We start from the raw sequence: 14,687 nt of genomic DNA, 5'->3' as shown, positions 1-14,687 counted from the left end.
TGTACTATACATGTAGAATAGTATATATGTACGTACATGGTCGAGAAACGACACGTAATGGGAAACGGATACATATAATAATATTATTATAGTCTCGGCGTTGTCCGTCTTTTTTCGTCTCTCTGTCTCTCACTCTATCTCGGCCACGAGAGGCTGGAGAAACTTGTCAACCCGACGACGTCGCACGAATTGTAACACGAGAACGCGGATTGCGGTACACGGTCCGTTGATTTCTCGGCAACGCGCGTCTTTCCATTAAAGTATTAACGTTTACGGCGGCGGTATAGGATTTCAACGTATCAATTCTTCGAAAGGGGAATCGATAGAAAACAACGCCGTATGAACAAAAAAATTAAGGAATTCGACATTTTTGGGGTTTTTTCTGTTTAACCGAGCACGAGGAGTAGTCTGCCGAGTCGTTTTCCATATATATTACATAAGCGTCTCTGAAATTAAAAATTACTTTATGCAACTTACCGGCATCGAGTATTCGTTGTTTGACGCTATGCTGTCTGCCGTGCCAAAATTGCCACGCTTTGATTTCGTCGTCCGGACTTTTCTCCTCTCTGAACATGAGCATGACCACGCTCTGCAAGTACAACAAAACAAATCGTCAGACAAATATGACTCATTTTACGCGCGCGGCAACACTTGATGGCTCCAATGAGTCACAATACACAAATAAGTGCATAATAAAAAATATATATGACTAATGTAATTATAATATACGAACTATTATCATATTATAATGGTTTATCTCCTGGTCTTTTTTTTTTTTATATACGCGTATAAATGTTTGAGTGAAAAAAACTAACAAAATAAAGTAACTCGACTACACATAATATCAGACGTTCGCATGTTTCGATATAATTTACTGTTATTACCTTCGGATTCCCGATGAAATTAAATGACTACATGGCCGGTAGTATTATATACCAAGAAAAACACATGCGTGTTCTGCTGGCCACAAGACGCGCTATTAATTTTTAATCTCCGGACCATTTTAGAAGCTGGTAGTTTTTTCGTATATATAGTTTCCATGGAAAAGCAATAAAAACGCACGGCGGGCATTATGTGTTTATAACTATATATAAATACGTATAAAAAACGAATGAGTAAAATCAAATCGTTCGAATTAATTGAACGAAGCAATCTATAGGTAATAACAATCAGTAATGAGATTCGGTATACGTGTGTTATTTTTACAATCATGGCCTTGAGGAAACGTGGGTTAGGTTCAAACTACGTTGTTGTGCTCTGTATACAAGTTATAATTTTTATTTTATATTTGTGTGTTTCCCTCTATATATAGTGAGAAGTGAGTTGTGAGTGTGGTTTTAGTTCCCTGTACACACTCCACGTAAAATTAAAACAATAATCAACAGTATAAATATAAAATCGTCCACCACCTCCCAAGTATTTATATATACATCGAATGGTAGTATAGATACAGACTTAAAATGTCCGACGAGTACGTGGATTATTATTACTATTTATTATTATATTATTCCCTCAATTATAACCTCTCACCCACTCGGTGATATTATATTATAGGATCAAAAATGTCGGCCGATCAACTTGACGGTTGACGTAATATATATGAGTATATATATAAAAAAGTCATGTGTATACAATCTAAGATTGAAGTGTCTTAAAAAGAACAAAAGTAATTATCTACTTGGAAAAATAATGTATACAATGATTATGACGCTTATAGGCACACATATTTCATAAAAAAAATCCAAGAGGACAAAGCCTCGAATTTCACACGATAAAAATGTAATTTTCGTATAATAGCTTCTGTCTGTAAGCTTCGGGCAATAAAAAAGGTATAAGTACAAGGAATATTCAAATTATTATTTCTCATTCGATCGTCTTTACATACAAATACCTATAAGTACATAATATGTATAGTATTGCGGCGTATGTATAATTTATAGCGTATAACCGTAGTAGAATGAGAAGAAAAAATATGAAATGTGTTACGAACGACGCCGCTGCTTTGGAATATGCATATATTATGTGCGCGACACCGATCTGACAGATACGAAAAAGAGATAATTTCCATCGGAATCCGCTGCAGCAACGACGATCCAGCGGAAAAATAAAAGATAAATTCGTAAGACAGGTGTCCCGTGAGAACTGCAGTGCGCGCATAATACATTATCCGTTTGTGTGTGTGTGAGTGGAGAAGGCATCATGAAATCCAATATAGCCATGAGTTGACAATTGACCCTAAGAATACGATATGTTCATCCAATGTTATAAACGCATAAAAAAGTAATAATAATAATAATAATAATAATAATAATAATAATAATAATGTGTGTGTCTGTATAAAGAAGAAAAAACATTATAAATTCAACGCCGTCGCCTAATCTCACAAAACAAGAATTTCCTTTTAGAGTCGACTTCAAGCGTGTGTGTGTGTGTGTGTGTGTGTGTGTGTGTATAAAGAGCAAAATCGTTGATGTGTGGTTGTTCCTACATTATAAGTGTATGGTGGTATGGTACCTGAGAAGAGATTTTAACGCCCGTCAAGTTTCGTTTTCATTATTGCCTCCTTTACCCTTTATCTTCCTTCGCCGAAGAATATATTTCATTACAGTGTATTATATAATATACTGTGTTTTTTTTTTTATGAGTATTTTTTCTCAAAATATATTCCTTATTGCTTTTATGTCTGCGTATCTACTTTATACGATACATATTAAACTCCGGTGAGAGTGTATATTATAATAATAAATAATAAAACATTACTCGACCGTGTGGAATCGAATTTTTTAGATAAACACAAACCACTCGTTGCGTTTGACTATACACAGGTGCGAAACTGCTGCACCGCCAAGCACGTAGGAGTCGAAAATTCATATGCAGTCCACTTAAACTGCATCATGTTTCCCAGTTATATATATTATATCACTACACATGAGTCGTCTGATTTACCCGCCCCCGCGGCATGCAAGCGAGCAAAAATAAAAAATAAATGAATAAAACAGTGCACCACAGAGTTACACCAGGTGTTTAAGCACCCCTCCTCCCTTAATCATCAATCCGGACAGTGGCCGACTGCAAACCGTTTCCGCCGTACATACATTATATACCTATACATGTGTATCTGGGCGGGGGGCATACCACCATACCACGGTAGTGGAACTTATGAATTATTGAATTGCCGACTGTCGCAGCGGATTTCAGAGTTATTACCAATCTGTCCGAGACTATTAAACTCGTATTACCATTTTATACATACACAGGGCATTACATAGGTATGTATATGGCGAAGGATTGTGAGTTTTTATATTTTATTCCTCGGACAAATACTATAAATCATTGGACCGTCAGTTGACTTCTGCGGCGTACAATCGCCGCTACCTACGGGGTATAGGTATTTATCTATATTCTATAGGTATAATAAGTAGGTATCTACTTTATCAGTCGGTCATACGACATACATACAGCACGCGTACTTGAACAATGTACACATGTACGCGCGCGCAGCAGTTGAAATTACCGAATCAGACATTATAATGTAGCGCAACACAGACGCTCCCCTCTCAGATAGATATATAATTATATGGACTTCACTATTCATATGCATACAAGATTTAAAAGCAATCGATTTGTATCAGAAATGGCTATATGTGGATATCAATTAAATTAAAATATAGTATTATTATATTAAATTATTTCTGAGGGTAAGGTGATAAGGAGGATGATTTATGTATCGTAATGAGGGAGCGCCCCCTCTACCTAGGTACTTATATACCTGGGAAACAAGCATTAGGTGCATAAGAGGAAACAATAACAGTGTTTTTGAATTGAATCAAGTGCATTACAGAAGGAGAGCTTTAGAGGTCACGAAATTACTAAAAAATAAAATGTGTTCGCGACAACAAAACGAATACTACCACGGTACAGTCATAGAACACAATAGGTAGATTATAATTCGGCGGAAAAACAATAACAATTCATTATACTTGATCACACTCGGCCAAACCATAATTATATCAGAGAGTGCTATTATACAGAGCACAGGCGTTATCGTCATATATTAAATATACGGACATCGAAGAGACAGGCTCTTCAGTGATGAATTCGCAGTCAAACGATGACCGTAGAGATCAAATTTTACATAGTATGCACTATGAAAATATATACATCTTATACATAATGGATCCATTATAGTATAATGTGTATGTGCGTGTGCGCGCAAATGCATAAACACATCGCAACCAGCAGAATTAATATATATTATATATGCTATATAATACCTATACAATGTATAAATTCGAACACAAGTTCACACACGCACACACCGTTTGTAACGGGTGCGATTACGTGTCTTAAGTATAGGCTATATCACTATTAAGTCGTAATTTTAAATGGATACGCGGCTCGAGGTGGTTGACTGAGGTAGGGCAGTAGAAGTAAGCACACGGCTGGCAGTCAAAACGTCAGGAATATGCATCGAGTGAGGTAAAAAAAAAGACTGAATGCTCTTATAGATGAAAATCTCGACTAGATATGTATAATAATATATAGGAGACAAGAGCGTAGGTAGGCCAGTGCATACGGTCGGCAGGCGATCATTACAAGAAGACGGTCCAATTACTTTCTTTCGAACGGAAAAATATATATAGTCGTCTATTTATGTATATGGAATATGTATGTATATAATATAATAACACGTTAAGTGCCCAAAACTATGCTCTCCAGATACTGGTCATCGACCCGCCTCAGCACCGTCCCGTGTATGTGTGTGTGTGTGTATATACGAGTATGTATGAGTGTGTTGTACCTCCCTCATCTTCCTCAGTTCCTCCTGTATATATGTATACCAATCACAACAACACAATCTACCCTGCAACCATTTAGCTCATATATATAAATAGACATACACAACACACACACGCGCGTCTAATAATCACCTTGAGCGAGATTTTACCCATTGACCGTTGCCGGAAGATAAATATATTATTATATATTATCTTTAGTGCCTCGACATATTATATGAATATAAATATGGACCGCCGATTGGCGCTATTATTATTATGATTATCCACACACGGTCTACTCGTGTATATATATATATATATATATATGTATATATAGTGGTGCAGCGGCGTGCGTGTTAGGAGCGGTTAAACACATATGATAATATGTGTGTAACGTCTGTATAGGACGATAATAACAAAAAAATGAGTCGTATATATAGACGAACAGTTTTTCCCAACGATTTTTCTCCATCATTGAGAAAAAACTAAACAAGAACCACCAATATAACCTCTGAAAAAATACAAAAATTTAACAACCTCAAAAAAAAAAAACAACGGACAAAATCACCACCACTCCCTCCACACACTAGACCGTTAAAAATTATGAACATCAGCATTTTTATACATAATGTGTGCATATGAACTTTTACACACATGCAATTTATACTCGTATATTCCAATAAATAATATATTTTATGCAACGGCAGTTGAATTATATTAAATACAGATAATATATAGATTTTTTGCTTTCGCTCTCTTCGGCAATCGACGACTGCAGGCTCCCCTATGAACCGCTTGTTGGCACATTTGTATAAAGTTACAAAAAAAAAAGTATACTTATATATGTGACGTATCGGGCTCAGATATCAACGCTAACGGCCTTAGCTCGATAATATTATATACGCTTAGCGTAACTTTCACGTGGACGCCGATTAGCGCCAAGATAGTTCTAATAAATCGACAAGATAAATATACTTTTTTATTAAATAAGTGCCTATATGATGTATAATATATCAGCGCTTAATTTACGATAGTTTTTATGTTATTTGATGAAATCCATTGCAACACGGCATGTACGTATATTATAAAGAAATACGTGCGGTGACAAGCGATATAACATAATTCAATATGTTCTGTAAGCAATTATAATGCTATCGAGCCAATATCTTTATAAAGTATCTATGCAAAATTTATATTCATACAACAAATCGAGAGGCCTGAAAAATGTAGTACTACTTTTATTTATAGTAAGCTAAATTATTGTCAAGATTTTTAGCTATATTATTAGAGGCCTGCAAACTAATAAATTATATGGTGTACAGTATAATATGAATAAAATCAAAAGTATAATGTACGAATAAACTTTAAGAATTTTATTTCCTATTTTTAAAGTACCTGCAGCTTTATAAAGTATTATAACCCAATCCGTGTCTAAGTATAATCAGTAATCCTCCTTAACAAAATATACATAAAATTGACAAAACGCCTTACCTTGACTGTTTGACTGGTCAACGGCTTATCAGGATCTGGTATGTATTCCATGGTAATGCCATAAAACTGGCCTTTATTAATATACGTCACCCGGTCGTCTTCACGCCTCTGGTTGGTGGAGATCGGAGATTCCAAATAATAGCGGAATCCATAGTTGGAGAATCTATAAATAAACACGTAGATTATTTTATAAATTATATTGATATATTTCATTAACAATTATAGTAATTCGTATTTTTACATGAAATACATACTACGTATAGTATAAAATATAAATACTATGAACAAGCATACACCTACGATGACTAAAATTGTTCATAACAGTTTGCTTCTCAGAGTAAAAACTTGAACATTTCTAGAGCGTTCCTTATTATTTTTTAAATAATGACATTAAAAAACAGACTTAGTGCCCAAGAGCAGCTATTTACAATGAAATATTAAGTCTCTCAGCCACGCCTATATATTTTCGGTAAAAAAAAAAAAGAAATACACTAAATTCCCAACAACGGTGGACACTGGACACATCCGGAGGCGTTTGATTAAAATTAGCGTGCAAAGTGGGTCGACGGATATCTGGCACACGCGGACCGGAGGGCAGACTAAAAGCGTATAAATAAATCTAAAACAGAAAAAAAATCCACGCGACGGGAAACTGGTTTGAAAATTTTAACGATGTAGACGAAAATGTCGAAGTCTGAATTTATTACCGTATATGTATATATATTTTCGTATACATACGTTGACAAACGCTCTCTCGGAATCACCACGTAAAGTATGTTAAATTATAATTAAAAAAAAAAATACCATCAGAAAACAAGTTGCGAAAGTATATCTACTCCATCGATCATAACTATTTTTTTTTTTTGTTTTTTTGTCATCAGACTTTCGAATTATATTTCCCTTAAAAAAATGTATTCTTACACTTTTGGTATTTGTATCTTATCCGCATCGTTTTGCCTGCCAAAGTCGTGCCACGGCCTCGACCGTCCTCCGGTGGGCGTTCGTTGTGTTTGGTGGTCGCCTAACATGCTAGGTGTTTGGCACATCTCGTTGTAATCGAAAGACTATAAAGGCACAAAACAAATTCAAACAATTATTAGTTATAACAAATATTTGATCGTTAAAAATATAATTATTAGACTATGAAAAAATGGCATGCGTGAACATATTATTTTATGACTATCCCAACATTTCATATTGGTACGTTATCTACCGATTAAAACTAACTACTAACATAAAATAAAAAAAAAACTGTTACACCAATGCTTGAATACAGCATACCATTTGAGTACTGTTACTTGTTAGTTACTATTTGAAGCCGGCCAATTAATACCTTACAGTTATGATAATATTTAGCGAGAAAAAGTATAGAATAAGGTATTTTTCACTTAATATATTTTTTCTCTTTAATATACACTATCAACACATTTACTTTTGAATATAGAATAAAAGAAAGTGCCGAGAAAATTATTGTAAAATAATAACGCTTGACGGAAGAAGACACCCGGCCTAACCAATGGATGACATTATAATATGTTCTTTTACTCATTTATTAATTTGTCAAATGATAAGTCTCTAAGCAATTTCACCACATGTTTCTTAGATGATATCAAAAAATGCATACAAGTCTTGAATTAAGGAGTTCCATTTCTAAATATCCTATATTATCATAATGTATTATTAATGTTGTAGATAATGTAGGCCAATAACCTTAGTTGTTGAGACTTTAATAAAAAAAAATTATTATTATTATTATAAAAATGTTTGGTATCGAATATTTGTATATTATAAAGAGTTTAAGAAGACTGTCCAAACTATTAAAAATAAAATAATTATATGTTATTATTTTGTTGTTCTATTTTCCTGTCAAGTTAATGATACCAAAATTTAAATTGTTTAAAAAAAACAGCTTACGTATATTATATCGAAAAGATATTTAGGTTATTCCAATTAATCGAGACGAAAAAGACAATTATTCTAGAAAGGAGGCAGGGCCGGTGCAGTCAAATTTTTAAACGCATCAAAGATCAAAATTTACGCCTCTTGTTTTATCATATAACTTTTCCTATATGCCGCCTCTATATAAATATTATAAATTTTGCCGCCGTAGGCTTGTGCCTATAGGTCGCCTACGCCTATAACCGGCCCCGGAAGGAGGCTATTGCATTTGAAAAGATTAATTGTTTCGATGCCACTACTATAATAATAATAATCACACACAAATGATCTTCACAAATATTTGTATAACAATATACCTGTTGGATGGCGCTTTGGTCGCGTGGTGTGATGGCGTCTGCGCCGATGCCGCTATCGGGCGACGGCAGGTCGACGGTGAGCCCGGCTGCTGCGATGACGCCCTTATTGTGGTACGAGCTTTGTCGGACGTAGCGTTCGACAAACGACGCGGTAGCCGCTGCGTTGGACACAGCGCCGGGGTCGGAGGCATCGCCACCGTAGGAGGACGCGGTCTGCCGGCCACCACCGGCGCCGATCTGTGAGCCGTAAGGGCCCGGTTCGGGGCCGCCACCGCCACCGCCAAAGTACTCGCGGTAAGTGTATGGGTCGGCGAACGGGGCTCGGCCACCAGACGTGGTGATGTAGCCACCCGGGTTACCGGCACCCCCGCCACCCGACAACACGGACGACGTGGTGTACTGCTGGTGCTCGTATGAGTTGGGTGACGGCGTACCGCTGTCGGCGTGTTGTCCCGTCATGGTGGTGAATATGTGCGTGCCGTACATGGGCTTCAGGCCATCCGGCGTGGCGATTAACTCTATGGCCGGTGGCGGCGGATTCATCTCGGTGATGAGTGACGATGTGGACGACGGTGTGCCGTTTATCGACCGGCTGTTGTGCTGCGGTGAATGGTGTCCACCGCCGTACTCTTCTTTCACGCCGCCCACTGCGTTGTTATTGTTCGCCTGTTGATTGTTATTGTTGTTCACGACGTCTACGACCAATTGCTGTTGGTCCTGCTGACCGCCGTTGTTACCGGGCGCGACCAACACCACTTTAGGACGACCTCCGATTGTTTTCAAACCGTCCGCATTGTTGCTGCCCTTGTTCGGTGGTCCGCCTCCGCGGTGATGGCTCAGGTCCTCGGGTTCGCGCTTAAGCGGTTGCTGGTGCAAGAAAAGTCCCTGCAAATCGCTCAGGTGTCCAGCGCCGATTTCTAGTCCTCCTGGTCCCGTACCGATAAGTCCGTTGGACGATTTTAGCTGCGATGGTAGCAACGAACCATTCGGCGAAGATGTCGTTCTGCGAAAAGAAGAAAAAAAAATATTAAAAAACGCCTTATAAAAATGTATTATTATTATTATTATTAATGTTCTAATAAAATAAAGTTTTTATTTCCAAAATTATTTCGTTGGTTTTCCATTAAATCACCGATTGCGCAAAGCCATTAAGCTGAGAGAAGAAAAAACATGCAGCTCGTAAAAACTATGATCTGGTATTCTCGTCTCGTCGTTTAGTCGTTGTATTATGCAAATTTAATAGACGCATGAAACATAAATAACCAAAAAAAAAAAAAAAAAGAATAACGTCTCGGTCACTAATTATGACGAGAAATAAAATGAAATAAAATCATCGGCCATTATAATAAACATCGTATACCTAGTTTATTATTATTATATTATTCGTAGACGTGACATGGCGGTTATTCGTATTAACGCAAATTATTATTCTGTCGCTTAGAGTTAATAAATAATATATGCACACGATCGATAAAATAAAAATATACGAACATTATAATAAAACGATAAATCGTCCTAGTGGACGTTGTGTTGCGTCCCGTCGGATTCCGGGCACTCGTACTAGGTCAAAAACATGTTTTAGTTAATATTCTGACGTCACTAGAAATTAGAAAGCCCGGATGACCATACTCCACAATATCATAATATTTTAAACGCGTTCGAGGAGTTCCGGAACGGTAAAACTTTCGCAAATACTAAATCATAATATTTTGTTATATACAATCACGATGCGACACAATACCGGTATATTTTTTAATCGCAATGACACATAAAATTTTACGATTGAGATTACGGTTTAGAAATACGCACAACGAATGTTAGTAATATTATTACTATTATTATTATCTAATAAACGAGCTTGAGGAGAAGGCGAACAAGCGGGAACGGCGGCAGTGACGAAGAAGAGAGACGACGACGACGACACACGCGGACCGGCGCGAGATCCCTTCTGTGCACGCAGGGCTCTAGTCATCGTTCTAGTACATAATATAATATATTATTATTACTATTACCTAACTACGGGCTGCTGCTACCTGTATAGTGTATACGCACCCAATATCGCGACGTCTCCCGGGAAATTATGCACACAAACCGGTTTACGAGATAAGGATTTTTTAGCGTATTGTTAAGGGATACATAATATTAAAAATAATAGTACATAATATAATATAACATTATACGCCTATACAGTGAGTAATATATGTTAACAGCCGGGCCATTGTTACGAAACGTTCATTTAAATATAACTGTAAGGCATTTTTTAATTAATCTTGATAGTATAAATCCGTTGTAATAAAACTCATTCCCACACGCGAGAAGTTCGGGTATACTCAACAACACCTATATAATATACCTCTGTAGTAAGTATAGTAATGTAGTATATATAACCACCGAACTGCAGTCGTTGCTGCCGTTGCTCCTCCTCCGAACGGTGGCCAATTATAATATGATATACGCGGCGAAGATTTCAATTCGGCGATTTCGACGACGCCCGCGAGGTATAAATGATTTTTTCAACCGTAAAAAAAGGCCGAGCCGTTTCGTCTCGTCCGCACGCCGCCTCTATAATAGATTCAAACACGGCCCGCGAAATGATAGGTAAATCGTCGAGAAACATGATAAAATATAGCCGCGCTGATAATATAGTTGACCCGCGGACAGAGGTCATCGAATAACTACTTATTATTATAATCACGTTTTAATGTCCGTCTATAGCGAGACGAATTAATTTTTTTCAATTGTCCGTATTATTATTATTAGATAACTATACGATATTATAACATTGCATTAATAGGATCTCCACCGGGCACGATTAATACTATTTTTACAGCCAAAGCGGTCTGTTTAAGGCGCATAATTTTATACAATATATTATATTATATTATATTATACATTATACGAGTCATGACGATAATATGATTGTTATTAAAGAAGTACCGTCGACGACGTGTAATGCGTTTTTAAACGCATCGTTTTTCTCGTACGAAACTTGTGCACAGCGTTTATCGTTAACCACTCATATTGTCGGTTACACACACACACAAGAACACAACCCATCATCACGATAATATAATAATAATATGTACATCTGCACTCAACGAGGTGATTAATAATTAGAGATTTCCGCGAGAAACAATTATAATACAGTATAACTTGATGGATATCGTTTCCCAGACCTAAAATGTTTTATGTATAATATATCATTGCTACGCACGTGCGATCTATACTAATAACATTATTGTGTTCATGTGCACTTCGTTTTGATGGACGTGCAGCTAATAGCGGCGATGCAGCATCTTCGATCGATCCGATACACCCGTCCGAACCCCGTTGATACCACATCCATATTAAATCGTATTATTATTAATATTATAATATTTGATCACACTATACAGTAACAATGTGAACGACCGTGCGTACGTATAATATATATAGGTACACAGCAACTAGAACACTTATTACTTAAGACGTATAATTTTTTTTCCCATCCATATAAAGTAGTAGCTACTGATATACATTATAGTAAGCTATATTATTATGATATCATACGTGTATATATTTTAATTATCATTCCAGTTAATCGATAAACGCGACTACCGGACACTTAATGGCTTTTTAAAAAGCAATAACGCCGCCGTAATAATGATTATAATAATAATCTAATCCCCGTCCCGAAGTTATTTACCAAGATTTTAATAACACGTTGTCGCTATTTACATAATACACATACCTATATATATGACGTGCGTATGGTAGGTACCTACTTATACATACATATCTATTAATATCACATAAATATATATTATAATTTATTACATAATATACGCGCAGTACAAAGTTTTGCCAAAATCTGATATGCGCGTTATTGTCATGACAGTTGTTCGGTTGCAGCGTGTGCTCGTGCAACAACTAGCAGTCGATTTCGTTTAAATTAATAGTATTAATATCAATGTATATTGATTCGATGAAATGTGATGAAATTGTGCGAAAAAAACATTGTTTTCGTTCAAACGGAATATAGCGTTCGAACGACACCAGAGACACAACCTCGAAACGAGGAAATAAAAAATAGCAAAAAATTTTATACTATATACAACCATTACAACCACACACATTTCTTGGCTAAGCTCGTACATATTTTGATATTTTAATATTATTACGGCGTAGGTTTAGTGACGTTATAATATAATTTGTTATTATGGCTTCGTACAGTTTCAACAGTAATAACCACGACGCAATATGGTAATTGCACTGTGCAGGCTATATGGGTTCTGATTTTTCGGTGTATCCAATATGAATGCGTATAATACGTGTAGTATAACACCTATATATCATAATTTAAAACCTTCGTACCATGTATATAATAGACGAGGAAGCGGCGTATTAACCATTTATCGGTTTTCGACAAGGTCATCGCAGGAAACTGTTGCATCGAAATATATATATATATATATATATATGCATACACTACACAAAAAAAATGTTATATACATAAATAGGATCGCGACTGCATATTATATACACTGCGCAGGACAGGTGTTGGGATCGGTTTCGTTTTACAACACGCACGACAACCCCTTTTTAGCCGTATTCTTACCCAATAATACTATATATACCTAACAGTACTATATATTATATATATATATATATATATATATATATATATATATATATACGCGTGTGTGTGTACACCAATATATGGTATAAGGGTGAAAGGCGGCAGCAACCCCTTTGGAAAACATTACGCACCAACGGATTCTTCTAGTTAGTTTATTTTAATAATAAATAATATGATAAAGAAAAAAATTAGGGAGACGAACGGCAGCCGACGGTGGCGGCGGCGGCGTCCAAGTGCGTTTGCTCCGGCACCCTTTCCGAATACCCGATTTCCCATCACTTCATTGAACTTGTCATAATGAACTCGTCACGGCATCACTCACTCGTTCACTCAACGCCACTGCTGTTTTTTCGGTACGTGTCAATTTACAACCAAACACCACCACGTTTGTACTACGTTCGTCACACGACCCGACATCGGGTCATTAGTGTGTTGTATATATACGTACATACATACATACATACATGATACATCATATTATTATACACATATTATAAACATATATATTATATATACGCTTCACACTGAGATACGATATTATTATAACATACAACGCTAGTACGTATATATAATATTATAATATATATATGATTGTCCCGACGAAGCGTCCGTGTAACGATTTATTCAATTGATAGTGTAATGAGCGCGAAATTAAAGCGTGTACGTACGCGTGTTTAAAATAAAAAAATCGAGTTCAAACGGTGTGAAAGACCTCTCCTCTAAAAGGTACAGCGGCGAACTGCACGCGTATACATAAATACCCACTGCGACACATATACACACATAATAATATACACATATTATATTCATTATACACATTTGCAGAACCGGATCTGGACATTTGATATCGCGGTATACGTCGTAATGTTACACGCGGGACTTGCGTGTCGGATCGTCTATCTTTGCGGCGGCGGCGGTGGTGAGCGATCGAGCGCGCGCGACCGACGACGACATATAATATATTAGAAAAAACAGGTTTTTAGCCATAAGCCGAAGAACGCACTCACATAAAACGAAATATATAGGTAAGTGAAAAAAAAAAAAACGAAAAAAAATGAAAAAAAATCAGAAAACTCGCCTCGCTGCAGCACCAGCTTAAACTTGTCAAAAACGCCAAAATTAATGTACCCATTTTATTCGTCTGGTTTTCACCATCAAGACACAGGCGCGCGCTCGTTCTTCCCAAATGTCATTGCACAAGTCTAATTAGAAAGTTGTTTCGGCCATACGTGTGTGTGTGTAATATATTATATTTGAATATAACATTTATACCTATATAATATAGGTACACACACAGCCGCCGCGGCGACAGAGACCGATTTAATCAGTCCTGCCGTTATGCACTCCTGGACCGCCACCACTGCCGCTCGGCGCATATTTAATAAAAAAAAACCTAACCGATAACAGTTTTTTTCCGCATAGATAACTTTCTAAGCCACTCTCGATAATTATGCCAATATATTATATTATAATAACGTTCATTCCAGTGACGGCGCTAGATGCAAATAATCGGGTTTTTCTTTCTGATTTTTTTCACATATATCA

General features: G+C 36.5%; 1 protein-coding gene across 6 annotated transcripts in view; it reads right to left on the bottom strand.

Moving 5' to 3' along the window:
- LOC107164101 (transcription factor CP2 like gemini) overlaps positions 1-14,687 on the bottom strand; it is a 104,439-nt gene that overhangs the window by 16,360 nt on the left and 73,392 nt on the right. For all 6 annotated transcript variants that reach the window (XM_089218587.1, XM_089218592.1, XM_089218588.1 and 3 more), the window contains exons 4-7: positions 8,525-9,527; positions 7,191-7,333; positions 6,270-6,432; positions 478-589 (exon numbers count right to left, since the gene is read on the bottom strand). In XM_089218587.1, coding sequence (XP_089074713.1) covers positions 478-589; positions 6,270-6,432; positions 7,191-7,333; positions 8,525-9,527 — 1,421 coding nt within the window. The remainder of the gene's footprint in view (positions 1-477; positions 590-6,269; positions 6,433-7,190; positions 7,334-8,524; positions 9,528-14,687) is intronic.

This window comes from Diuraphis noxia, unplaced genomic scaffold (assembly GCF_037042655.1).
Source record: "Diuraphis noxia isolate RWA-SAM2 unplaced genomic scaffold, SU_Dnox_SAM2 contig0002, whole genome shotgun sequence".
Lineage (NCBI taxonomy): Eukaryota > Metazoa > Arthropoda > Insecta > Hemiptera > Aphididae > Diuraphis > Diuraphis noxia.
The sequence above is the reverse complement of the archived record's forward strand: the minus strand, read 5'-3'. Positions and strand labels throughout refer to the sequence as shown.